At 43.8% G+C, this 26,627-nt stretch overlaps 1 protein-coding gene across 1 annotated transcript in view; it reads left to right on the plus strand.

Moving 5' to 3' along the window:
* Positions 1-23,927, plus strand: part of PDZD2 (PDZ domain containing 2) — a 206,213-nt gene extending 182,286 nt beyond the window's left edge. The window contains 10 exon segments of the mRNA XM_040579769.1: positions 186-351; positions 1,551-2,341; positions 3,449-3,593; positions 5,611-8,804; positions 8,806-9,194; positions 9,850-9,967; positions 13,240-13,341; positions 15,759-16,029; positions 18,040-18,174; positions 19,617-23,927. Of these exon segments, the coding sequence (XP_040435703.1) occupies positions 186-351; positions 1,551-2,341; positions 3,449-3,593; positions 5,611-8,804; positions 8,806-9,194; positions 9,850-9,967; positions 13,240-13,341; positions 15,759-16,029; positions 18,040-18,174; positions 19,617-19,783 (5,478 nt within the window). The 3' untranslated portion in view covers positions 19,784-23,927.
* Positions 23,928-26,627: the final 2,700 nt, after the last annotated feature.

The following is a 26,627-nucleotide window of genomic DNA, read 5'->3' on the forward strand; positions in this document are numbered from 1 at the left end:
CATTTCAGCCATCCAAGTCTGACAGTTTGCCTCTCAGTATACTGACGAAGTCCTCTGTTTTTAAAATTGGCTTTAAACTTCCTTTATTGATATGGGAATGTGAGTGGAGTTTGTGGCGCTTTGTATGCAGACAGGGGCTTTAAGCATCAATGATGGTGAGTCACCAGACACACTTCTTTCAGCAGGGATCTGTCAGCTCCGAGGCAGAGCTTTCCCAGTACTTCTCTCACGATGGTACAAGCCAGCTCCCATTTTCTGATGTTGTAACTGGCTCCTGTGACGATGAGCAGCTCCATCAGAAGAACAGAAACAGTTTGTTGGATGATGGATCGCTTCTTCCTAGCAACCTGAGTAAGCGACGGAAATGTGTCTGGTCATTTGGCTAATGTGGGGAGAGTCACTGAGCACTGGTTTGCTTTATAAGAGAACTAAAGTGATTCCTGTGCTGGCAAGAAATGCTGGGCAGTGTAGTGCAAGCCAATGCTGATCATATGAAATTCTGGGAGACAGAAAGGGGTTCACAACAATGCACATAAATGCCCGTTTCCATGGTACTTTGTCCAAATTGCTGCTCTGATTATGTGAAAATTACTTCTATTTGATTGGTTTGGCCAAAACTAGTTTGACAGTGCTACAGGATTTTTTTTTTTCAAATGACTGATGATCGTCTAATTGATTATATTTAAATGAAAGTGTTCATAGCTGTCTCAAATACACAATTTCAAAATGTCACATAAAGCAGTGTAAAAACAACAAATGTTAAATTTGACATCAGATTTTGCATATGCTTCTTTCTTCCCATAGTAACTGAATGAAATAGTCCTAAATTTCCTTACTGACATGCACATGATCTCAAATTCAAAGGCTATTATATTTTTTCTCCCTTTCCTATGCTTCTCAAGTATATTCTCTTTGTATACAGCTTATTTTTCTGTGGAAATTAATTATTTAATTTAGTTACTGTAAATTAATTAATTAAATTATTTAATGTTTTGATTTAAAATTAATTATTTAAAACATGTTTGCAGTTTAAAATACCCACCAAACAAAGCAAAACAAAAAAACTTTCTACAAAATAAGATGCAGTTCTTTCTGAGAAGGTTGTGGAAAGGATTCTTGGGTTTATTAGTCTTTAATTTGAAACTGATTGTCATGTGCTTGCGTCTTTGTTCAGGAAAGCATTTGTCACTCTTTTTTTGCATAGATTTAAGCAAAATGTGAAAGAAATTGAGTTGTTTAAAGTAAAATACACATGTGAATTTGCATCCCTTTCTTCTTTGGGTCATAGTCATAATTTAGAAATAAACTGAAAATGGAACCAGATGTGCCATGAACTGATTTGGGGAATTACCCATAAATTGTAGTGCTATCTGCCATCCCTCTTGCTGTTTACCGTAGTTAGGTGGAGGACCTGAAAAAACTGCTTTTTTCTTTGTGAGGAAAGGTTAAACTTCCCCTGCAAGCAGAGCCACAAGTACTCTTCTACAGTCAGATGCATGATGTTAGAAATCATCTACAAATGCAATTAAAGCATAATTTTTTCCCCCTAGCTGCTAGAGAAGCAGGAGTGGCAAAAGCAAATGGCCTGGCTTCTCCAACTAGTGGGAGATCATCTGGCCTTCACAAGAAGCATGTGGAGTCTGTCCGACCCGGCATCCTCAGTGACAGCCCCAAATCTGCCCGCAGCCCCTTTCATCGACAGAGGAGGGTTGTTTTCTATGATGGTGACATTAGTGATGACGATGAAAGTTCCCACTTACAAAGAAGCCAGAGAGTCAAGACCCAGGAGGATGCTGGCATTGTCATTGCAACCTCGTCTGTAGAAATCGGTGATGAGAGCCAGGATAGTGAGTCATCCAGATACAGCAGCATGGAGACATCTTCCCCTGTCTTCAGCAACTCTGTGGAGTCTGCAGACAGCACGCTGGAGCAAATTGACTCTCCTTTTTTCCCCATCATAGCATTTGATTACTCAAGCGTGCCTGAAGTTCGTCTTGGCAGCCTGAGTTTGAAGGAGCTCCGGGAAGCACAACTCGAATGTAAGAGATCGCCAAAACTTGAGCACAGAGCAGTCACAAGAGTGAAAAGCATGATGAGCACTGAGTGCCGAAGCCTTCACAGACACAGGACAGAGGAGCATGGCTCTTATAACAAGCCAGCTACAAAGACACTCCCCCACACAAAGAAGTGCGAAGCATCCGATGGGGCCAGGCAGGGCCAGGGTGAAATAGTCACTCTGGTTCGCAATGAGCACGAGTCATTCGGCCTGGATTTGGAAATCCAGGCCATGCCCTTAAAGGTTGTTGTCACAGGGCTGCGGCCAGGTGGAGCAGCAGAAATGGTAATTTTTTAATTTGGGTTGCCTTGTCGTGATTTGCTTTCAGTTTGCAGGTATGATGGTGATGATGATTTTTAATATTATTATTATTAAGCAGCAAGTGATCTGTTGCAAATAAGCGCAAGGGAGATGTTTCCTGGGCAAAACATCTCATCCTATATTCTTCTGAAGCTGCTGTTAAATTAAGTGTTTCTGACTCAGAAGCACACCCTGGCTGATTCAAGGCTAAGAAAGTCAAGAGGCAGACCTAATGAGATGGACTCGTCCTCACTCGCAGTCACAGTTTTGAGGAAATACTTGCTTCCTTTTTTTTTTTTTTTTTTTATCAGGGGCAAAGACAAATTAAGTAAACCTTGGTGGCAAAAATGTTCATTATTTTATATGTACATATTCCTTTGTTACACAAATCTGGTACCAGGAGGGCTTAGGTGCTGGCCAGGTTTGCCAAGGGCCATGGTAGTACCCGTAACATATTGCTCTCCTGTGTCTCATACACATATTAGGATGGATACTTGCTTCATGTGGACTTGCTGATCTAGATGCAAAAGAAAGAGGAAGGAGGATACTCTGGTGTACAAAGCTGGATGTAGCATTTTTAATCTAGTCAGTGGCTACTATGGTGAGAGGGGACATGTTGTAGAAGTTTGAATTGGGCTGAGAGCTGTGGATTTGGGATTCTGTTCCTGTTTTTTTCTCTGTTTTACAGGGCAATGTTTAGAAATGTACTTAGGCTTTTACCTTAAGAGCAAGTCCCTGTCCAGTTTAGTTATTTAAATGTATCCCGTTGGTCCAGTAGGAGATTATGACCAGGAATATAATTCATATTATATGAGGGCTATGTTCTCCATCCTCATACCGATCTCTCAGAAAAACCAGCAGCTCTTTTGACCTTCCTAGTTGAGATTGGTCATTAATTCCTTTCCTGGCAGAAGCACAGTCTGCTTTTTATTTAGGTATTGGCAAACTGACAGCAGTGGTACCTGTGCTCTGCAGTGATGTGAGATAGGGAATGTTGCTCCTAAGCCATTAATTGCTTCTCTGCAATCTTTGCCCTTGTGGCAGGGCTTCTAATGCGTATTTATAATTTCTTTGAATCTGTCATTGCATTAGGGATCAATGGGCAAGATGGCTGTAGGAGATGAGATTACCACCATCAACAGCATACCAGTCAGTAAGATGATGTACGAGGAAATTTGCTTGCTGATGCAGTGTCTTCCCACATCTGTAACCCTGGAGATCCAGAAAGCAGCATCAGGTGAGAGAGTAGTTTTTCTTTCGTACCATTTCTTCTGAGTACCAGTGAAGAAAATTCCCTTGAATCAGATGGGTCTGATCTGCTGCTGCCCCAGCTTCCCACATTGATCCAGATTAAAAACACAGCACGCTGTGTCTGCATTGGTGAGCCAGGCAAAGCACTTCATCACCAAACCAGGCTTCAACGTCCTCCCTGGCACTACAGTGAGGGGAGCAAACCTGCTCTCTGTGAAGCCGTCAAAGCTCCCTCTTACTTTACGTTCCTCTTGCCAGCATTTGCGGAGGTTTGGGTCATTACATGCAGATGAGAGCTAACTCGCCAGTGACCTTGTGCTGAAACCCATTTTACTGCTACGCCTGTTCAGTAAATATGTGACCCTTTATAATCGCATCTGTCCCTCTTAAATCTGAAGTTCAAGTAATGTTTTTATGAATGAACAGTGAAATAATAAGAACCTCCTTTCTTTCTCTTTCATGTGTCAGAACCCTCTAATGTGCAAAATAAAGAAGCAGAAAACCCAAGAAAACTAGGATCTTACCAAAATGTTTATTTGCATGTTTCTTACAAGAAGTTTTCTAGTTTGAGTTGAAGTATTCAGTACCTACTTAGTTTCTGCTCAGGGCTGATTTATGCTGCTACAACAATATATACATCCCCACAGACTTTACAAATTATGTGGTGTGGAAATGAGTGTTTGAAATAGAAAAGCATACTTTTCAAATTCAGGAAGAACATAATATTTTGCCTCATTCTAGCTTATGATCTTTTTTGTGTACCTATTAATACCTGGGAGCCTAAAGTGCTTCCAGATGCTTCGGTTTCAGTTGTTCTTTAAGGAATTCCTGGCTTGACAGGGTCCTGTTCTTTTTTCCTTAGATTGCTGTGGCTTTTACATACCCATGGCATTGGGACAGGGACACATTGGCACTCCTTTATCAGGCAGCCTTTCTGCTTTACTCTTCACCTTGCCCTGCCCCACTGGCAGCGAAGAGGGGTCTCTTCAGTGTATGATCCAGCACGCTGAAGCAGGGCAGTACTTCGCATTCTAGGCTGTCTGCTTCAAATTTTTTTCTGAGATGTCTTCCCCTTTGACTCCAGGAGGAATCCACACTTCTTAATGTGGGTGCCTAAGCTAAGTGATGTGGATAATCCCACAGGTTTGTGCAAGGATTAGAGAGATGTGCTGGCAAGTTTGAATGAGCAGGAAAGGATCCTGACTCATGTGAATACAGTGCTCCTTCTCCATGCACTCTCTGGGCCTCATCCGGTAGTAACTGGCCTCTGGAAGGCACCTTGAATGGGGGTGCATGTCCCAGAAGCAGTGTATAAAGGTGCAAGCAGATGCTTAGGGTGAAGTGCTGAAAATGAAAGAGCTGGAGAAATGGGTGAACAGGATTTCAGTGCAGCAGTGACAAGGAGCCCAAGAGTGGGTTAAACATGTGTCGGAAGCCAAGAGAGGTCTGTGCCAGAAATCCTGTAAAGCCCATATGTTTAATGCGTGTATAATGTTACCCGTGCGTGTCACATTAAACACCTGCAGAAGTGCCAAGAGGATCAGAGTCAAGTTATTTATGCACAGCTTGTCACTGTGTTGTCTGTTCACCTTTGTTCGCTATGCCAGGGTTTTGTGTACTCTCTGCAATCTATTGGAGACATCTTCGATCAAACAATTAATGAGAAGTGGTACTGCTCAGCCTGACTTACTGCACACTGACAATTTGGTAGTTGGCTGCTTGACTGCTGAAATTTCCAAGATGAGAATTAAACAGATCATGACTACTCACCTTGGATAAGTGGATTGCTCCCTCCTGTGTGCTACTGAAATACACAGGGTTATGATTAATTTGAGTTGCTGTAAACATTGTTACAGACGAGGAGGAGTGCAGAGCAAAAGGAAAACATGTAGTATGACTATGTGGGTGTTTATTTTTGTAATAAAACCTGGTGTTTTGTATATCACTTCCTGCATCTGACAGGATTTTACCTTTTTTTCTTTATTATTTTTATCATGATGCAGCTGTCAGCAGATTTACAAACCTCATCCTGTCTCCAGGGGTAGACAGTCAAAATCAGGCCAATGTCAACAGCATCCTTGCAACTGAAGAACCACCAAGTGCTGGGAAGCGAGAGGGAGCGGGTTTGCAAAATGCTGGTGTCGTCTGTGCGGTGGAGAGGACAACACTGCCACCTGATGCCACGACCAAAGATGTGCACAGAGGTCCAATGAAAAGCGGCGGTACCGAGGACTGCTCTGCCATCCCCATCACTGACATCGATGACTTGCTCAGCCAAATGGGACCTCCCGAGAGCAGGGCTTCACGCACCCCGTCGAGAGCGGAAAGCCCCCTCCGAGATGAGTACACCACAATGTGCTGCTGTGGGACTGACGAAGGCTGTCCTGGTTCTGAGCCACAAGCAGCCAAGGAGGAGCTGCTGGAAAAAACTGTGAATTGTGGAGCTAATGCACAAGGGGTTTTGGGGCTGTCTGTGTTGGACTCCATTAACACAGGCAAACTTTTTACTGTGAATAAAAACTCTTTAAATAACTATTCTAGGAATTTTAGCAGCTTAAATGAGGATGAGTTGCCTGCAGCAAACTCTCTGGAAGGTAAGAGAAGTGACCCATTTCCAAAGTCTATGTATGGGGCTGCGGAGGATTCTCACTCTGACGCAGAGTCTCTCACAGAAACCTTTGATAGTTCTAACGAGGTGTTGCTTGGGCTGTGCGCTGCTGCAGGTGCCCCTGCAGCCCGTACTGTAATGGAGTCAGATGAGGAACAAATTGAGATTTGTTGCATGAACGATGAGCCGCAAAAGCGCACACAGGAGCAGCATCTCACATCCGCAACAAACTCATCCTCTCCGTCCCTGCTGCACCTTCACAGTGGCAACATTTTGCAAACTGAGGACTGTGCCATGTGTGGGTCACTGGAGACAAGCATCAACAAACTAGGCTTGGAAGATCACGGCGGTCCCACTCCAGCTCCCTCACAGTGTTCAGATGTGTCCTCTGCATCCTTGTGTTCTCCTTCCTCAGTTGTCCTGCCAGAAAAAGACATCCTAAGGAATTCAGTCAGTATACCTGAAGTTTACTCTTTCTGTAACAATGGTGCCTTAAGTACAGAAGAACAGATGGGTTTGGGGAGCAGTAACAGACATATGAAGTGCTGTGAGTCCATTGAAGAGGAAGGGTCTCTGCACTGCAAAAAGATAAGCTTTTGCTCTGCTCGGAATGTTGGTGGCTTGGAGAGCAACTTGCTTGAGAAAGATCAGGATGAGCAGAGATCCAAATCTGAAAGCAAAACGGCAGTTGAGGACTGTGACCGTGCTGTTACAGTGAAGAAAGAAACCAACAGTTTGTCCAACTTGTCTAAAATAGACAGCAATCACGTGAATGCATTGTCATCAAGAGCAATATCACTCAGGTCTCCCTTTCCTGCTAGATCTAAAGATCCAAAGGCTAATACAACTCATGACTTGCCAGGGAAAAATGAGAAAATTAACTCTGTGACTTCAGGAAGGACTCCAAATGGGAAAGTCCAAAGCTCAGGCACAAATCACTGCAAAGGCACTGCAGTACCGCACAGCCCATCCTCTCAGAAAAAAACCTGTCAGGAGTCTAAGGGAATGACACACAAAAGTATAATGGACACCCTTTTAAATAATCAGAAGGCCAAAGCAGGACCAAAGCTAAAAGGGTTCACCATCAAAAGCAAAGCAAAGGCAAATTCAGATTCTTCTGGCACTAATCCTACCAAAGTCAGTGGGGCTGATCAGAAAAGGGCTTCTGTTTCTCCACAGCTGTCCCCCAAACTCCTGGGAAAGAAAACACCATTGTCGCGCAATTCACCTACAAACCCTGATGCTGGCAAGAGCATTTCAGCAGCCTCAAGGACTCTGAAGTCAGAGCTAGAAAATAAACCACCTATGGTCATACCTGAAGATTCACTTTTGCCTCTCTTGAATGGGACCGGCAGCCCAACAGCAAGCAGTGACGTGCAATGTGGCTGTGGAGACTTGCAGCAGGCATGGGGAAAGCCAAAAGAAACACAAGTTTCTGTGCAGCTTGCAGTGTGTCATGATAAGGTGGATGATTTCAGAGCCAGAGACAGTCAGTCCAAAGTCACTTCATCTCCTCAGGGGATACCAAAAGCTGAATATGTGAAAGGGCAGATTGAGAACCCTGGAACAGGCCTGAATAGAATCAAGAGCATGTATAGTGCAGATGACCTTAGGCAATTAGATCTGCAAAAGGTGCAACCATCTGCTGGTGGCTCTTCATTGAGGTCCCGCTCAGTTCAGCAGGAGCAGCTGGAAGGGCAGGAGATCCAGCGCACTTTCATTGAGGTGAAGCTTTCCTCATCATCATCCTCTTCCTCCTCCTCCTCTACCTCTTCCTCACCAGCATCGTTTTTGCAGCTGCCATTGCTGGAGAAAGCAGAAGAGGTGAACGCAGAAGCACCTCAGCTGACGGATGAGATGGGGACCATGCAATATTTCTCAAAAGCAGATACTGTTGGAGACAGAAACCTCTATGGTTTGTCAAAACCTGTGACAAGAACTTACTCGATGCCGGCCCAGTTATCAGGTCACTTGAGGGAAGATTGCCATGCTACTACAGAGGTTCATCCTGTGCAAGGCCCCCAGGGTCGTGCTGCGGAGGAGAAATACCCACAGGCAGAGATGGGGACGTTAAATATGGTTCATATGAATCTGCCAAATGGCCAGAGTGGCAAGGAGCAGGCACATGCCTCCAAAAGCACCCAGAGGGTCCATGACGTGTCTCACTCAGCCAGCGACACTAGCTACCCTACCGCCGATAAGCTGAGGAGCTGCAGGAGGAATTACTACTACTATGAGCTGAACTGGCCACATGAACCTGTCTCATCCTTCTCTGTCAAACAGAGGATCAAATCCTTTGAAAACCTGGCAAATTTTGACCGGCCTGTTGTGAAGGCCATCGATATACACTCAGCTGTGAGGTCCCCCCTCACCAGGAGGTCCTGTGGTGGGATGCCCACCGCAACCAGCCCTGCCGAGATGCCACGGGCCTTGCGGCGCAGCTTGAGCTCCTACGGCGGCAGCCCGAGCCCGGCCAATATGTCTGCCATGGCCAAGTCTCCCACCGGCGCAGAGCCCGTGTGTGTGGCGGAGGGCGGCAAGGGGGAAGGAAAGCCCCAGAGGAGCGCGGAGGGCAGTGCTGGGGCGGACACGGGCGCCTTTCCCCCCCCCGGCCTCGCAGGCACGCCGCAGCCGGGGCCTGGGGCGGCCACCACTGTCCCGCTCCAGGCTGCGGGAGCTGAGGGCCCTCAGCATGCCCGACCTGGACAAGCTGTGCGGAGAGGGCTTCTCGGGGCCGCTGCAGCCCGCCTGCTTCAAGACAGAGCTGGAAATCACCCCGCGCAGAGCCCTCGGCACGCCTGCCCGGAGCGATGCAGCCCCGCTAGCCCACTGCGGCCCCGCTGCCGCAGCTGGGGTGGGGACGGGTGCTGGCAGCCCTCGGGACAGCGGTTCGGGGACGCCGGGGTCTGCCTCGGATGATGACGTGCCCCATGGCAGCTCTCCACGTGGGGAATGCTCAGAAAACAGCTGGTCCATCAGGTTGGTGTCAGCTTTGCTACCGCTGTTCTGGTCCCCACAAACCCCTCCTGAGGCGAAGTTGCCCCAAGGCGCGTTTCAGCGTTGGCCCCAGCCCCTGTTCCCCTGAGGACCTGGGGTGCTGTTCACGCTCTCCATCGCTCGGGAGCTGCTGTGCTGCTGCCTGGTGGCAGCTTGTTCAAGTACAGGGTGAAACACTTCATCCAGGCCAGGCTGGACCCCTTCTCTGTGTCCCCTCTAGATGGTTTTGGTCAGGTTTTGGCCATGTCACAGGACACCACAGCCCCTGTGGAGGGGACGCCACGCAGCGCTGGCTGCCAGCACAGCCTGCGGTGACAAACGAGCTTGTTGTCCTGCTAGAAGCAGTCTCCAGATGTAGCTGTCGTCTTGTTTTTGTTAATGTCTGTTGCGAAAACCGTAAGGGAAGGACAAGGGGAACAGAACGGGGATTGAGTTTCAAACTTATTCCTAAATTGTCTTCTCTGCCTCTTCCCATTCTCCCAACATACACCATTTCTTACCTGTTTTCACGATTCCTGCTTGTTAATGGGTTGGCCTTTCATCCTTTACCCTAATGCAACCTACACTGTATACCTGAAATGTATCTCTGCATGGTCTAGAAATACAAAGCTGTCTTACTTTTTTCTGTTCATTTTAGCTTGGATCAGCTGCTCATCTCAAGCCTGGACCAGCAAAAAATGCAATCTGTTTTGTCAGCAGTAGTACCAAAATGTGACATTGCTGCTATGCTCCAAGAAGTCAAAGCACAAGTAAAGGTAAAAACAAGAAGAAAAAACCTGGATTATTGGTGGTATTTTTAAGGGTTTTCTTAATGGCAGATAAAATATCTTCTAGTTTCAGAGCCACTCCAGTAGTCCTGTGGTACATTACAGTTGATGGTAGTTTTACTAATGCTGGTTTTTGAATGCCTGCTATAAACCCATAATAAATTTAAATGGCTTTGGTATAAGAAAGAATATTGTTTGTCCGGTGCAAAACCAGTTTTGAGCCACAATAAATAGGCCTATTTTATGTGGGGAAGTATGCCTCCGTTTGAGTCATTATTACAGCTGAGAAACTACTGAGTTTGTCAATAATTGCACATCAGAATTTAACTTTCCACCAACCACTTGCATCAGAGTCACATTCCCCACCATGCAAAGGAATATGTGGTCCTCCTTGTGCTTGGAAGCACCCACCTTTTGCTTGAAGCTCCGACCACAGAAATTTAATTTATTTGGTTTAATGCTGAACTGTTGGTGGCTTGCAACACAAGAAAGCAGCTGCTGAAGCGTTTGTAAGAGACTGCCGTGACCTTTTTGTTCTCTTCTGTGGAAACTGGTTATTGCGTTAAGATAACCTGCTTCATTATCTATGTATTTCAAGAAAGTCTCCAAAGTGAAATGATTGCCAGAACATTACTTGCCTGTTTGCAGTGTTTGTGTTTGTGGGATACATCCACATCCTTTTTAAATCAGAGCAAAAGTTGATAAAATAATGACAGAACTGGAGGGGAAACTGCCATCTGGTCTGCATAACTGCTGGCTGAGCCGCATTTAGAGTGTTACTGAGTCTTATTCACAAAGGTTGCTATGTCAAATGTGGAACAGGCTGGGGTGGGGATCAGGACCTCTCTAAAATACCCAGCTTTACCTCCTTCCAGAGACAGCATAGCTAAGGCTTGCAAATCTCGAGAGCTTGGTGAGCCAAGAGGGTTTGGTAGGTTTACTGATAAAACTAGTACTGGATTGTGCTTCTGGCCAAAGGTAATTAAGTGTTCTTTAAAGTATTTTGCATGGGGTCTTGGAGAGATTATTTATTTATGCCACTTTTCAAAGTCAGAGAACTCAAATATTTATAAAGCTGAATGCTTTTTGGAATGCACTCCTTGTCTGCATAGTTTCTTATCCATATTTAAGCCCAGTATGGCATGTATGCTGGAAAATTTTATGCTAGTCAAATGCTGGATTTAAGTGTACAATGGGACAGTTCTTCATAGTTAGGCAATTGCTGAAAAATGAGATGGGCTGACTGAGAGCTTCCCCAGGAAGAGTTTGTCATCATCTTTTACTCTGAACAGTGCTGAATTTACTGATAGCATTTTAAAAGTGCTACTAATATGTAAAAAATAAATATAAAAGCATTTTATTGCTTAAATCTCTGTGACTGATGATCTTTGGGTAACAGGCTGAACAGATGATCACTGGAGACCTTGTGTGCCCACTCTGTGGCCAAGTAAAGCAACTAGCATCCATAGCCAGGTATCTGTGCCTCCTAGCACACATGCTGGCTGAGGACAGCATTGAGAGCTGGGGAAGGAGGAAGTGCACAACCTTGGCAATGGGAAGCCAGGGTTCAGACTATGCTGATGACTGACCTAGGATGTGTGGTCCTCACGCAGTCCTCTAACATCTGAGCCTTGGATTCTGATTTTTTTTTCCTTCCCCAGTGTATGCAAATTAAGTTGTGTTAGCAAAGGTTGAAAAGAACCTGAACTCTTAAACAAAAAGGGTTGCTATAGTACTTAATAGTCAAAGGTATATGTATGCTTCCATTACCCTCCCTGCACTTCGAAAGGGGCTAGCCTAGATGCTTAACTAGGTTTATTATTTCTAGCCTAATGTAAAGCTGTTCTCACTTTAGCGCAGGTAAGAAGGGTCTTAACATCTACAAAAGACCATAAACCAAGACATTCAGACCTGACTGCCCTTCTCTCCTCAAGCACTGACGGATCAGTGATGTGGAACAGGGTGGCATCAGTTTCTGACATTGGCTCTATGCATTGCAGGGATGCCTGAAAATTTTCCAGGGCCAGTATTTGGCAAAAACAGTACATAGTGAGACCAAAAGTCTGATTGTTTTTTCACCAAAAATCAATAATAACCTGTGGTTTCCTGTGGCTTTTGAAAAAAATTAAAAGGCAAATGCTGAGTTAAAATGTTGAGTTTAGTGAACTAAATATGTCATTTAATGCTAAATAGATTAAGAGGTTGGTTTCTAATTATGTGCCATTAATTTTAGTGTTGGCAGTTTCTGGAAATGACTGATGCTGAACAGGATCCCAGGGAAAAGCTGAGACCTGGTTTCTACTCCCTACTTCTGATTCTTTGCCCCACAGGCAGTTACTGTCCCCTCGCTCCACCAAATGCCTACTTATAGTCCCCCTTACACCACAAAACATAGTGTCTGTAACAGTGTCTGGTTTTGTCCTAATAACCATTCAGAAGAGAGCACCAGACTCACTGGATGGGACTGCTGCTGTCATGGCAAATTCTGTATTTTGGCAGAAGGCCATCACTTCGAAGAAACCAGCTTTACACCTTTACTCTGGTCTGGAGCCAAGTTCAGCCCTGGTGCAGACCTGCACCAGTCCCTTTCCTGTGCTAGATGCTCCCATTTACACTACAGTACAGCTTTGTCCTGTTTGGATCACTAACAGGCTCCTTACTTTCACCTCCCAAGTGAAAAAGTTTCTCCTGCTGTCCCATCTAACCTTCCCAAGCTTCAGTTTGCAGCCACTTCCCCTTGCAAGATTGTCTAGCACTGCTGAGAAGAGGTTGATGCAACTGCCCTGCATTACGTCTCTGTTACTGCCTTTCAAGGGCAAGGAGAAACAGGATAACAAATGTGTTAGTAATTCCCCAGAAAGTACAGTGCATGATCCAGAAAGGTACATGGGAACTATTGAGTTTTGACTTCAAAATGTCAAGCAGTGCCAAGTTGTTATCAGCCTGTGAAAATTAGTCTGTCCAAGGTTTAATACCCTTCCACTATCCTAATTTTGACTTTGCTTTCCAGACTTGAACTGACCAAAGAAACCTTTGCTGTCAGGTACCTGAGTTCTTCCATATGGCTGCTACTCATCTGTAGCGCGAGCAGAAATGCATTTAATGTCTCGGTTTCAATTCCTTGAGTTGCTTTTTTTCACTTGCCATAATCTAAGGGTACTAGGAATTTGTTATTTGTGTAGTTACTTGGTCTTGATCTTTGGTTTTGTTTTTCTTCTCCTTTCCCTTCTCCTTCCCCTCCATCTCCATTTTTTTGCTAGAGCAAGGAAGACACATACTTTGTAGTCTTGCACAAAGAAGAAGGAGGTGGCCTGGGGTTTAGTGTTGCTGGAGGAATAGATCTGGAACAGAAATCAGTCACAGTAAGTGATGGCTGCAGACATTTTGTTGCAAAGCTCACTTCAAGGCAGGCTGGTGATTAGATCAGGTGCTCATTTATCAAGGCTTACTACAAGTCATTCGTAGTCATAAAACAGTGTTTCTCAGAGGTGGCTGCATACCATCTGCTACTGAAATCACGGCGTTTGGGAAGTGTAATTTTTAGTATTGGAGATGGATGCCAGTTATGTCTTTGGTCTTGAAAAGTCTAACTGGATGGAATCAGCTCGATCTAAATCCTATCCATGTAAACAGATTTCTGCATGCAGTTGCAGTGCATGCAGGCTTTTAGGGAAGATTTTCGTTCCCAGCCCTTGAAAGTGAGCTCTGCACAGCAATTTTTTTTAAAGTTTTTGCAAATCCTGAAGCTGTTTCAGACCTCAGCAAATGTTCTGGATTTCATGTCACAAATTTGTTTTGGTGTTATCAAGACCTGTGGATGCTCAGTAAATGAGGGTGGTTGTTCTGTTTGTTGGTGTTTTTTTTAAGTCTTCTACAGCATTCTGAATCAAAGGTATTGTGTACCATTACATGATGTTGGTGTGTAAAAAGTGATACCAATCAATTTATATACTGTTCAAAAGAGACCAGTGAGACAGAAAAAGCCAAGACAACTGGTGTCCTGTGTGACTATTTTCTTGCACAAGATATGCATTTAAATTCTGTCCTGAGAGAGCGAGATCCATTAAGTGCTGCGATTAGAAGGGTATGTCCTCAGTCTTCGGGGCCTGCAGCAGCCCTTGCAGAAATCTTCTGGTTTTTGCACTTAGACAAGACCAATAGAAGTAGATATATTTTGCATTAAGTAGTCACTGAGTTAGAACATGCTCACAGTCCAGTGAATGGACTCTGCATCTCTTGCTACAAAACTTGTGTTCCCTGCTTCTGGTCCAAAGACTCACAGTGGCAGCTGTGAGCAAGAGGAAGGCTCAACAGTGTCCCACCCCAGAGAGCTCCTCACCTAAAGACTGGGACACTACCTAAAAATACAGCTTCTTGTGCTGAGTAGCTGATGAAGTCTTTCTCCTGGATGCCATTAACTATGAAACCAAAAGAGTATCAGCTCCTACTCTTTCCAGATCCTCTTTGTTCAGTGTGTGTAAAGCATGCTTCTCAGGTGGGTAATATGTTAATATCCTCGACCTACTGGGATTCTGGGTCCCAGCTGGATTTAGGGTTGCCACTGGGTGCTGAGCTGCTTAATGGGCTGTTGTGCTCGCACTTGGGTGTAGAAATAGAAATACCTTGTGAGCTTCAAGGTAGTGAGGAGCAAAGCATGTGAGGGAAGGCCACAGATGTTTTGGACATAACCCCTATATTCCACTTAACTCTTGCATTTGAGTGCCTACATCTGTTATTGAGGCTGTTGCTCAGCTTTGAATGCCTGCTTAGACTGGCTGGAAATTTATCTCCTTGGATCTGTAGGGCTGTGCAGGTGTCCTCAGTGTGGCCCTGCAGTGAGGGAACAGGAACCAAAAGGCTACTGATTTCTTGCTGTTGGTCTGGGTATTAGGATAAGTTCCTAGAAAAAATGCCATGCAGAACTGCGTCTGCGGATCTGCTGTCTTGAAACTTTCCCAGCGGACCTAGAATTGCATGCATGGGAGACTATATTCTAGCTGCTGAAAGTACAGTACCGGACAGGCAAGTCTTTGAATACCAGATCTTCCATCCTTTAGTCAGTTCCTTTCTGTAAATAACACACTTCACACAACCTGCACGTGGTGGAGTTTACTCAAAGTTTAATCCACTCTGAGTAGAGTATTTTTTTTCCTCTAGAAAAAATGCATTTCAAACCACTAAATCATCCCTTTGCATGTATTTGCATATTTGATCAGCCAAATTGAGATGGACAATTAAATACTTGTACAGCTGCACAAAGTCAGAGCCTTTCCAGGCGCAGATGCTGTGCACCACTTAGAAGGGTGCATTTGAAAACTGGACAGGGTGCATGTCCCAGTCAGTGGGAATTCGGGGAGTGCGTGTTGCACACTGTAATGTTGTCCTTGGTGTTTGCTGTAGCATGGATGTGGATTTAACCTGTGTGTCACTTGAGGTATGTTAACCGAGGACCTTTGAGGAGTTCAGTGAAAGCATGAGTGATTTGTGATGTTACATTCTCAGCTGGTTTTAGTTGTCTTTGGCTTAGAAATGACCATGCAGTAATAGCATCTTTTCCTGTGCTTTCCCCCCTATCCCTAACTGCATTTCTCTTCCAGTCACTTAGACTTTAGTATTGGTGTATAAGGGTGTTCGTTGGCACAAATGTTGCGTGCTTGATATCCAGGCAGTGGGCACTGATGGCAAACTTTGGTAGGGTCTCCGTGTTCGCCTTGGCCTGTAGAGCACTACGTGTGGTCATGAGATTAAAGCATCCTTTAAGTTAAAATCTTTCTTGTAGGTCCACAGAGTGTTTTCAAAGGGAGTGGCATCTCAAGAAGGGACTATACATCGAGGAGATCTTGTTCTGTCAATCAATGGCAAGTCTCTTGCGAGCTCAGTCCATGGGGATGTCCTGAATACCCTTCATCAGGCAAGACTATACAAATATGCGGTCATTGTCATCCAGAAGGAAAAAGACAAAGCAAACAGTTCCTCCAGACTTGAGATACCAGCTACTGGCAGAAAATGTGTGGGGTCTGGAAAGGATGTTTCCATGGAAATAGGAACAGGTATGATTTTTTGTCCAAGTTGGAAGGATTCCCTTGCAAAGCAGACTGAAGGGAAAAATGTCCATGTGTTTTAGATTAAAAGCATCTGTGTCTTATGTGATGGAAGGGAGCAAATGAAATTACCTTTAAATTTTATTTGTTCTCTTTGGAGCCTAAATGGAGTTTGGTTTTGAATGGTTTTGGGTTTTTTGGTGTTTTTTTTTTTTAAATATCATAACTAGGCAGAAACTTAGAAGGACATTTAGGGCCTAACCCAGTTAGGGCCTAATCACTACTGAAGTTACTGATTCCACATACTCTTCCAATCCAGGGTAAACTCCTTTCAAGAAGTAACAGTAGTCAGTGCAAGAAAGCAACCAACCTGCCTGCCCCCCCTTCCCCACCCCCCAAAAAAATAATCAAGGAAAACCCCAAGCACTGCAGTTTGTTATGCATAGGCACTGAACTTGCTCTTTGTAATAGCAGATTTCATACTGTTTCTACTAAAAACACAGAAAAAACGATTTTGATATTAGAGTAAATGGAGCTAAGCCAAATCAGTCAGCCATCCCATAGGAAACTAGTGATAAACAGTTTAAGTGGAAATGTATCAGTGTAATAGTAAGTTCCTCTTTGAGAACAAGACAGCATTTCCATGTGAGGGCTGCACTTGGTGTTACAAACAGATCTCTCGATTTTTGTGTATAATTAAGACACAAAACCCTTTAGTATTTGTCCATATGCTGCTGCTTTGAGACCAGGGGATGATCTGTTTCAGCCTTGCGCTGCTGCAGTGTCACTGGGAGTGGGCAGTGGGGACAGCTTATTGCTGAGAGATATGGTGATGTGGCTTTCCCTGCCTTCCAGGGCAATACCAGGCACTCAACTCAGACCACCCCAAAACCAGGACATGGAGCTGCCACTCACTGTTTTTAACTAGTTCAGTGTAATCATTACTGTTTGGGGGGTGGGGTGGGGGGGGTGGGGGGTGTTCCTGTAGCAATTTTTATTGTTTTATGCTTTCACTGGGTTTTCTAGAACAGCCTTGTAGTACAGCTTAAAAGAAATAGGAAGCACTCTGTATGAATCAGCCTTTCTGAAATTGCTCCCGTGGGTATCAATGGATGTAATTACTTCAGAATCCCTCTCTACCCTGAACTCCCAGCATCCCGCACGGACAAATGCAGAATATCTGCCGAGTCAAGGCACTAGGGGGCAACGCTACCTCATAAACAACATCGTATTGGGTTGTTAAGATCGTACTTCCATCCTGGAAGGCAAAGCACATCTGATGTTTTAGATAACGTTCAAAGTTGTTTGAGATAACGGTAGCCGTAATTATCGATAATGTGGACTGTGTAACTTTTACATTCACACAAGGCAAAGAGGTTCCTGTTTACCAAAGCTGTACATTTATTTCTTTCTAAGCAAAATCGTATTTTATGTCAGCTACAGCAATATTGCATTCTAAAAATATCTGCTCTGTAGGAGGCAGGATGCACCTACAGGTAATAATTGTTTCTGGTCTCCTATCTATGGAAGTAACCATTCTTCACACTAGTAAGTGATTACCTATCTTTCCTTAAAGAGGATGGAACATGTTTGTTTAATGTAATGTTTCATTCATTACTATTATTTAAAAAGACGTGGCTCATTGAATAAGCAAGTGGGAACAAATGAAAAAGAAATATTCTCTACTCAGTAATTTTTCAGTTGTTTTCTTGATGTTTAGAGTCTTTGCTAAATTTGCTAATGTTTAATCTTGACCAAAAAAAACCAGCTTTGGCAGGTTTTTGTTGAATGTGCAAAATGAAAACGTCTCTGTGTGTAAATGCATTTTGTACTGTCTCCCCTTCATAGCTGCAATAATACATGTTCACTTCTGAGAAACTGGGTGATGGTGTGTTCTAGTCTGAATATGAACTGAATTCTGAATTGGCGTTGTCACTGCAGCAAAAACAAAACCAACCAAACACAACTTGCAATTTACTGTTAAAAGTATAACAGGATGTTGTATATATTCTGTCACAGATCCAAACCTGGATATGAATGATGTCATCTGCGTTGAATTATTGAAAACCTCTGCTGGCTTAGGATTCAGTCTTGATGGTGGAAAAGCTTCCATTGCTGGAGACAGGCCCTTGCTTGTAAAAAGAGTATTTAAAGGTACTACAAGCACGTAGTGGATATTATCCCAGTTTTCCTTTTGTGCATTGTACAGACATTTTAATTCTTGGATTCAATTTTTGTTTGAAGCAAGGGTGTTTTTGTGGCCCTCATTTATTACCATTTACTAGCCAAAGTGGTCATTAAAAAAAATACTCCTGGGAATGGCTAGAGACTGGATTTGCTAGTAAATATTTGTGGTGCAATTTGATTTACTAAATATGATGCAGTTTCTTCCTGGGCTTGTCCACTGTTCTAGTTACAGCAGCAATTTCTTAGAAAATTTCAGCAGCATTATTGTGTATTTTTGAGAAGTTTTGGGAAGTTCATGCCTTATCCAGTTCCCTTTCTAAGAAAAGTGCAATGTGGGTAATTACTGTGATTCTGAAGCACCATCCTGTGTTATACTCAGTTATTAATTTTACCTTTTTTTTTCTTTGATTTTTTTTTTTTTTTTTTTTTTTTTTTTGCTAAGAATATGTGATCTTTGTATTAAAAACTGCCACTCTTGGATATTTTGTTTGTCAGCAGGCAGTTAAACTTACTTGGACCATGTACAGAAAGGAAACCAATCCCAGAATTGTGCTATGATTTTAATATGTGTTAGTCTGGGATTCAGTTTAGTGGAAAACATAGGGTTTTTTTCTGATGGAAACTGAAACTCTCAATGAAGCTGCAGGTGCACTGCATTTTTACAGGATTACATTTCAGTGGTTTATTCTCTCATCAATGAAAAAAAATCAAACTGCTATTTCCTGACTTGCTTACCAGTTTCTTTGTGTGGGTGTTTTTCCCTGTTTTAGAAAGTGATTCTGAGGGTAAAAAGCATATTTAATTTTTGAGCTCATTAATTTATATCCTCAGATACAGTCCTTTTCCCCTGTTCTCCCTGTGATGGCTGATGTTAGTTAAATTGTCTTTACAGAAAGCACACATTCATCAACAGTGCAAGGTGTGCCCATCTGGGAGCTGTTTCAGGTCTGATGGGTTTGTCCTAAGTTTGCCACCCGTGTTTGGTTTGTTCATCCATGTTACCCAGGTTTTAGAATCTATGGCATTACCTGCATGTTGAAGTTCTTCTTGAGAAAATATATCCATGCCACATACAACCTATACGCTTATTTTATCGACAAGGTTTTCTTAGAGCTACAGAGATAACATACAGCATATTTCAAGCACTCAAGAAGCTTCCTTCAAAAACAGACACTTACTCTAAGAACAAGGGTTTATCTTGGTTAAAATAACATTTTCTGTGAAATGCAGCATGGGGTAGGTTGCTAGAGCTGAGCTGAACATAAGTGACTTGTACTGAAATTGCTACTTTTGGAAAAAATGGTTTAGTTGCTGTTCATCACAGTGGAAAGCAAATTTTTGCGGGCTTATGTTTTTGGGTTTGGTTTGGGGTTTTTTTTACACTGACTTTTTTCCCTTTTTGCTTCTAGGTGGTGCTGCGGAGCAATCTGGAAACATAGAAACTGGAGATGAAATTCTTGCTGTTAGTGGAAAATCATTACTTGGCCTCATGCATTATGATGCCTGGAACATCATTAAATCTGTGCCAGAGGGCCCTGTGCAGCTACTAATTAGAAAACACAGAACTTCAGTATGATGGAAGCACTGCATCTAATCACACTTGCTAAGACAAAACATTTTAAAACTGGCTAGAAGCTTTGTTTCTAAAGAAGTCTTTGTTTCTAAAGCCACACAAAAGTGTCTTAATTCTCTACAGAGAGGTGCTAAGAGCCTTGGAGAACCACTGAGCAAGCATGTGATGAGCATCGTAAAATCTCACCTAGTTATCGAGGATGAAGGAAGCCAAATGTTAGAGACATTTTTGTATTATGTGGCAGTTTTAATGGAACTTTAAGACTTCTCCTGGGTTTGATTTAAAGTATTTTGACTGAGATAAATAACACTGTGCCTGTCCCTGATATTTTTAGTATCTGTAGACTGTTGGGGTATAACTTGCTGGTTGCCATCCTGTTGACAAGGATGGGTATTTAGACTATACTATATCACTTATCTGAAATGAGACTTCCAGGCACTTACTTAAGGTCTGGTCCTTTTGTTGTTGTAATAAGAGAATGTCTGGAACAATCTCACTTTATTCTTCTAAGTGCAGTTTTGCTAAAAATGCATGACAAAAGAGTATAATTTTGCACAACTTTTATGCGTAAAACATGAGCATTTTATTGCAAAGCTGAAAAATCCTCTTAACATTGATGAACTAACTCAGCATCCACCACACGTGAATCTGTTCTTAGATGCAGCTTATATCTGAAAGCAGTCAGCATTAACGCGGTAGAAATCTGTGAGCAAGAAAATCATGTCCAAATAATAGGCGATTGTCCACCAAAGTGTCGACTGAGTTGTTAGTTGTGATTAAAATGGGAGCTGTAAAAATCGGGGTCTGGATTTTCAGATTCAGATTTCAGATAATATTAGGCACCTTTTGAAATATATATATTTTTAAAAGAGGGATAATTTGAAGTGCTGAGCACTTGCAGATCCCACAGACTTCAGTGATCATTGAGTACGTCTGCAAGCCGGGCTGCTTTCGTTTGTCTGCAAGAAGTTTAAGGCTGCCCAACTTGAAACACTCAAGCTGGAGAATGGTGGCCTAAGGATGGGGATTATAACAGATTAAATCTGAACTGACTAGTGGTCTGAAAAGCCACTGGTGGCTTTTAATCACTTTTTTATTTGTTTTCTCCTGTTCAGTATTTATTTTCATTTTTTTGAGAGTGCGTGAGGATGTATGTGGAAGATCTAAGTGCACTCAGCTGCGTCAGGAACAGGCTGATGCTGAGGGTTCTGGATGGTGAAAATGAAGACTGTTTGTGTAGATGGGAGAAACCATGGTGTCAGGTATAGCAAAAGTGAAAGGGTTGCAATGCCATAGGCGCTTAGTTTGGGTTTTCTCACCTCTGCTCACATTAGAGGTTATTGGTAGCAGGCCATGCTGCTGAGTGTTATTTATAGTCTGCTGTGTTGGGAGGAGGGTGCATGGATGCAAGAGATTAGACTCTGTTATTTCTCTTCCTACATCAGGGATAGCTAAACAACTTAAAAGAGATACAGGAGGAAATGGGCCAGTGTCCTTATCAGCTGAGAACAAGTTGTTTGTTCCAGAGTTCTCAGGTTGTTTGTCATGTTAGGCTAGAGGCTGCTTGCAGCCAATATGCCCAGGGTTGAAGAGCTCCCAGCCTGGAATCGGTCCAAATCAGAAGGTCTGCCCACATCTATAGTGAGCCAAGACACTGTGCAGCAGTTACAAAAAGGTCTGGGCTTGTCACTTGGCCCTACCCCAAGATCATACAGTTCCGTTTATTTACATTTATTCAACAGTACTTGGAGTGATTGCTTCCAGGTTAGTGGAGCACTCACTTTGGTTCATTTCTGTGACAGCTTCATTAGAGTGCAACTTGTGAAATGCAGAGGAAAATTCAGTTCTGCAAGGCAACCCAAGACCAGGTGAACAGATAAGCTGTGCAATGTTTGCCTAAAAATGAATAGATTTAATTCTTTTTCAGTGACGTATTAGCATTTGAATCCAGGGAGAGATGCAGCTTTTGGTTACAAGGAAAGGCAATACTGTGTGTAGTCCTATAGCTGCTTTACCTGCAGGATTTCTGTTGAAACTAATTCAGGTTCAGTGCTGTGAAATGACCGTGGAGCTGGGTCCCCTGTGACCCCAAAGCTTACTTGTTCTCTCGGGACTGGTCTTTGCCTCCAGTCACCTCTGTGGTGGGAGAGGCTTCAGGATGATGCAGCACTTGAGGTCGGAGGACCACACTGAGGTTGCAGGCCTGTTCTGGGATAAAAGAGATTACCCCTGTGTATTTGCTGAAAAGAGAGAAGACATTCGGCAATGGCAATTAAACGGTGAGGCCTTCTTCAGGAATGACCAAAATCTGACTGTAATAGCGTGTATAATAGATACATAAAATGCATGTGGAATTTAATGCAGCGTAGTGAATACATACCTGTATATGTATAATACGTTCAAGTGCAGTACTGACTTTTTGCTACTTTAGTGTGGTAAATCACAGTTGTGTTTTAGGAAATGGATTTTTTTTTTTTTTTTTTTTTTTAGTCCACAGTTTAAAATTTGGGAAGTTCCAATGCAGGGAGGCATGTGTCTCACTCACTCCTAAACCGGTGTGAGCTCAAAGGTAAAGTCTTCATTTTGTAAATTAAAATTAATTTGAGGTAACTTAAGATGATAACGTGGTGGATATTTTCAGATGCTTATTTGCAGGTACTGTTCATTGTGAGTGATTTAGAAGGCTTTCATTTTTCAGTAATCAAACACTGTTCAGTATTTTATTTTACATGCACGTAGATATATGTTGGCTGAGTAACAGCAAAAATATGGGGATTTATGTGTGTGATTCAGTAGTGCCTATAATTTAAAAGATAGGTTTAATGTTTTAACTCTGATAGTTATTATGGGTAGAATGATACTTCTTTACTAACATTACAGCAAGAAAAAGAATAGTATTTAACCCTGATTGTTTCTGTTCCTGAAAATACTTTTTCCCTTTTTTTTTTTTTTTTTTTTTTTTTGAAAGAACAAGAAATATCTTTACTGATGCTACCACTGTTGATATGATGACTGTAGCATTTCCTGACATCTCTATTGGGGTGACATTCCCCATAAAAGCCCCAGGATTTATGTAATATGTGTGTCTGCTTTATTAGAGTAGACCAAACAGATGTAGTGAACCTTTGGTTATGCACCTGGCAAAGTAACTGTGTGTTTTCTGAGAGCCTGGTCATACTAAATTGACAGAGGGCATTGCATTAGTTCATCAATATTCAGTAGGTTCACGAGCATTTTTGGCCTTGCCGTTTGCCTATCAGTCCCCACGATGATTCTTTACCATGTGAGATGGTTGGCCAAGCTCTAGGAGAGCAGTGACTCTCCAGAGATTTGCAGCTGCATCTTGGAAGACCAAAAAATCAGGATGAAATTACACATCTGGTCCACAACTCTTCACCAGGGACCTGAAGATAAGATGAATTTGCTCCTAGAAGGAGAATGGCTGGTGGAGGGCTTTGCTGCTTCCAGGCCTTAGCAGCTCAAGGTGCACATCCTGGATGTGACAGCAGGCTCTGGTGCAATACTGCTGTTGCACATGTTGCAGCTTTTTGTACCTGGAAGCTCTTTCCAGCTTCTGTGGGGACTGCATCTGTATTAAAAACTGTGATGTTAGGCCTAAATTAGAGAGGGAGCAACATCTGATAATTTTCTTCCAAAAAAAAAAAAATGAGGGCATATAGGTATTAAGAACCTGTTGAATGATTCATATTTTCTAATGACCCATATTTTTAATTAACTCTAGTTAATGTTCTGCAGTGGTTCTTGTCAAAATGTGAAGGAACTATTTGCAGATGGGGATATTTACCTGTTTCTATGTTTAGAGTATGTAACTGTACAAGTGGAAATATTGATGAAGAGTAGACTAGATCATGTGAGAAATTAAGGTTCCACTCTAGGTAGGTTTTGTGTGTTAGGCTGATACACTTACTGTATGATATTGTATATTTACACTTTTATTTATATAAATAAAACTTCTTTTAATGAAAACTGTTTAATATGCCTTGTATATTATAAAAAAGTGAGTGCAATAACATGAAATAGATTGTACATTTTCCAATTTGCTGTCTCTGTTATGTAAATCTGTATCGCCATAAACTGTTTTGTCTGGGTTTTTTAGTGATTTTGAAAATAAATGGTATCCTTAGTACTCCTCTAGGTATTTATTTCTGTTATGCTGAAGTCTGGTCCACAGTTGGAACTGGCATCACAGGGACAAGGTTGTCAGGGAGAGCACAGTCAAAGACTGTGCGTTAACACGGTCCAGATGTGTGTCTAAGCAAGAAGTAAAATACCGCCCTCCAAGAACTGTCATTCAGTGTGAAAAGGAATAAAGCTTTAAAGAAGTGTTAGAAAGTGTTTTAGAAGACCTGTTTTGCTGTCTTGGAAGCTATGCTGTGCTTTTTCCTGCACCTGTGTTAGGAAAATGCAGAGGGCAAAAGTGAAATGTGAGTTTTCATCAAGAGCAGCAGACTCTGGAGCACATCAGTTATAAACTGTACATCCTGCCCAGTCCCTGGGCTATAAGAGAATGGGTTGTGCATGGCATGTAGGGAGTATGTACATACAACTAGTCCTAGCCTGGTATTTGTTCTTGCCTTCCAGCTACTCCGGGGATGAAAACCCAGGTGAGCTGGTAGAATGGGCCTGGGCTGGAGGCAACCTCTCTGTGGATGGAGCGGAGCTGTAGCGGAGCTCATAATGGGTGGTGCAGCCCATAACCTCCAAACTGGGAAAGTTTGCATCAAGTGGTCCACCTTTTTATGGACACAGGTGCCTCCCCAGTCACTGCGCAGTAGCTCAAAGCAAGCCGGCAGCCCAGAAAGCTCTCCTCTCTGCTGCTCTGACACGCAGCATGCCGGAGGCACCCAAAATCCCCCGCTGCCTGGCAGTGCACGGACATGCCAGCGAGTCGCTGTGGGGTGGGCTGAGCTGGAGGAAGGAGCTCCTGAGCTCAGTGCCGATATCCGCATGGCAAGCCTGTGTGCATTGCTCTCTGTTTGAGCGCTGGGCTGGGCGCGCATGTCTGGCAGCTCCCACCTGCCTCAGGGCACAGTGCAGTCCTGCCCTCGCCTCGGTGCAAGTGTGGCACTCACCTGTGTCTCTCCTGCTGTGGCTGGCAAACCTCACCGTTTCCTCCCATGCACGGTGCTGCCTGAAGGGGCCAGGTGGGTTTTTCTGCGAGGGGAGGAAGGCGTTTTACTTTCCCGTGCCGGTGGTGTGAAGGGCATTTCCCTCACCCCTGGGCTTGCACCCCAAGAGCTGCTGCATTTGCTTTTGGTTTCCTTCTCTGGGTGCTGCACCATGAAAGTGCAAGTCAGAAAGAGTCACATGAGGAAGGATAAGCCCTTGTGTTTCTGCTGACTCACCTTGTGGGAAAAGCCGGTGCACTAGGCTTCTGGCCTGCTCCATGGGTGCTGGGGCCCTTTCCTGGGCTGGGGGAGAAAGGATTTGTGGTATCCCAGTCTCCCATCTGCATTGGGACCCCTTTTCTCCACATCCCTCTCCCTCACAAAAAGCTGTGATGAAGGATGCAATGGAGCCTGTGTTGTTGCACAGATGAGATTGTGCAAGGTGTAAAGCCAGTAGTGTGGGAAGGGGATGGATGGGGGTGTGTGGGGTGGTGCATGCAGCCCCATCGAGCTTGCTCTGCTATGTCTGTCCCTGGCCAGAGCCTGGCTTCTCCACCAGGACAGTATGGAGAAAAGGAAAAAGACCTTTTTAGCCCTTAGTATCTCCCCTGCTGTTCTCAGTGCTGGGCCAGCCAAGCCACTCTCCTGTCTTTCAGCGACTCCCATGTATCCATCCTCCTGCCTTCTAGCATACTTTGTGAGCTGGAGTCAACAGGGCTCAAGCCTCAGAGCAGCCTGACTTTCGTAAGATCAGTCTTGAATGTCTTTTTAATTAAAATCATAATTGCCCCAGACAGTGGCAGAGAATACAAAAGAGAGAAGACACAACAGATTTAATCCATAAATGCATTAGTACATACGACTTCCATTTATCCCTAAGATGTGTGAAGTGGTAGAAAATCACATTTGTTTTAGCTAACTCGGCTGTGTTTTGGGGATTGGCCTTTTTCTGAAGGCTTTGGGGCATGGGCAAATGGGGAACTTGGCACAAAAGGCAAGAAAAGTTTGCGGTTTCAGACGCGGCTTTTTTTAGTCCCATATCACTAACGTACAAAGCTCAGATCTTAATAAGGAGAGACACCTACTTTGTTGTTTGCATTCAGGTCTATCATTCTACCTGAAAAGTTCTGGTTTATTTCTCCTTTTTTGCATCTTTGCCGCTCTCCTGTTCCTGTTAGCATGATTCAACGCAACTCATGTCCAAATAACCTTTGGCTGCTCACGGCTTCAAAGCCTCATCTGTATTTCCAGGAACGTACCAAAACTGCCACTGTACCACATTTGATTGCAGGCTAATGGTCGCTGCCTCTGCCCCCATGCAGGGTTGGTGTGAAGGAGGGCCGCTGGGGGGAGGTTCCCCATAGCCCTCCCTGGAGCTGGTGGCTGGATGGGCAGCTGGGCATGATGCCCGTGCATGCAGGAACTGACACCACAGGGCAGCACGTGACTGTGATGAGAAGGGGAAGCAAACCCTGCCCAGGCCATGGGCAGCCCCAAGCCATGCTTCCCAGTGCACAGAGCCATGCAGGCTCAGCACCAGAGCCAGCCGTCGCTGCAGGGGGCATGTCCACCCTGCTGCCTCTGTGCTGCCAGCCCCTTGCCCTTGCCTTGCGCTGGGCTAGGAGATTCAAAGCTTTGGTCCAACAGTTTGGTGTTGTTTTCCTTTTTTCTTCCTAGGCAAGGCTGGGTTGTGTAAATGCCCTTTCAGCACCTCTGTG

This window comes from Falco naumanni, chromosome Z (assembly GCF_017639655.2).
Source record: "Falco naumanni isolate bFalNau1 chromosome Z, bFalNau1.pat, whole genome shotgun sequence".
NCBI lineage: Eukaryota > Metazoa > Chordata > Aves > Falconiformes > Falconidae > Falco > Falco naumanni.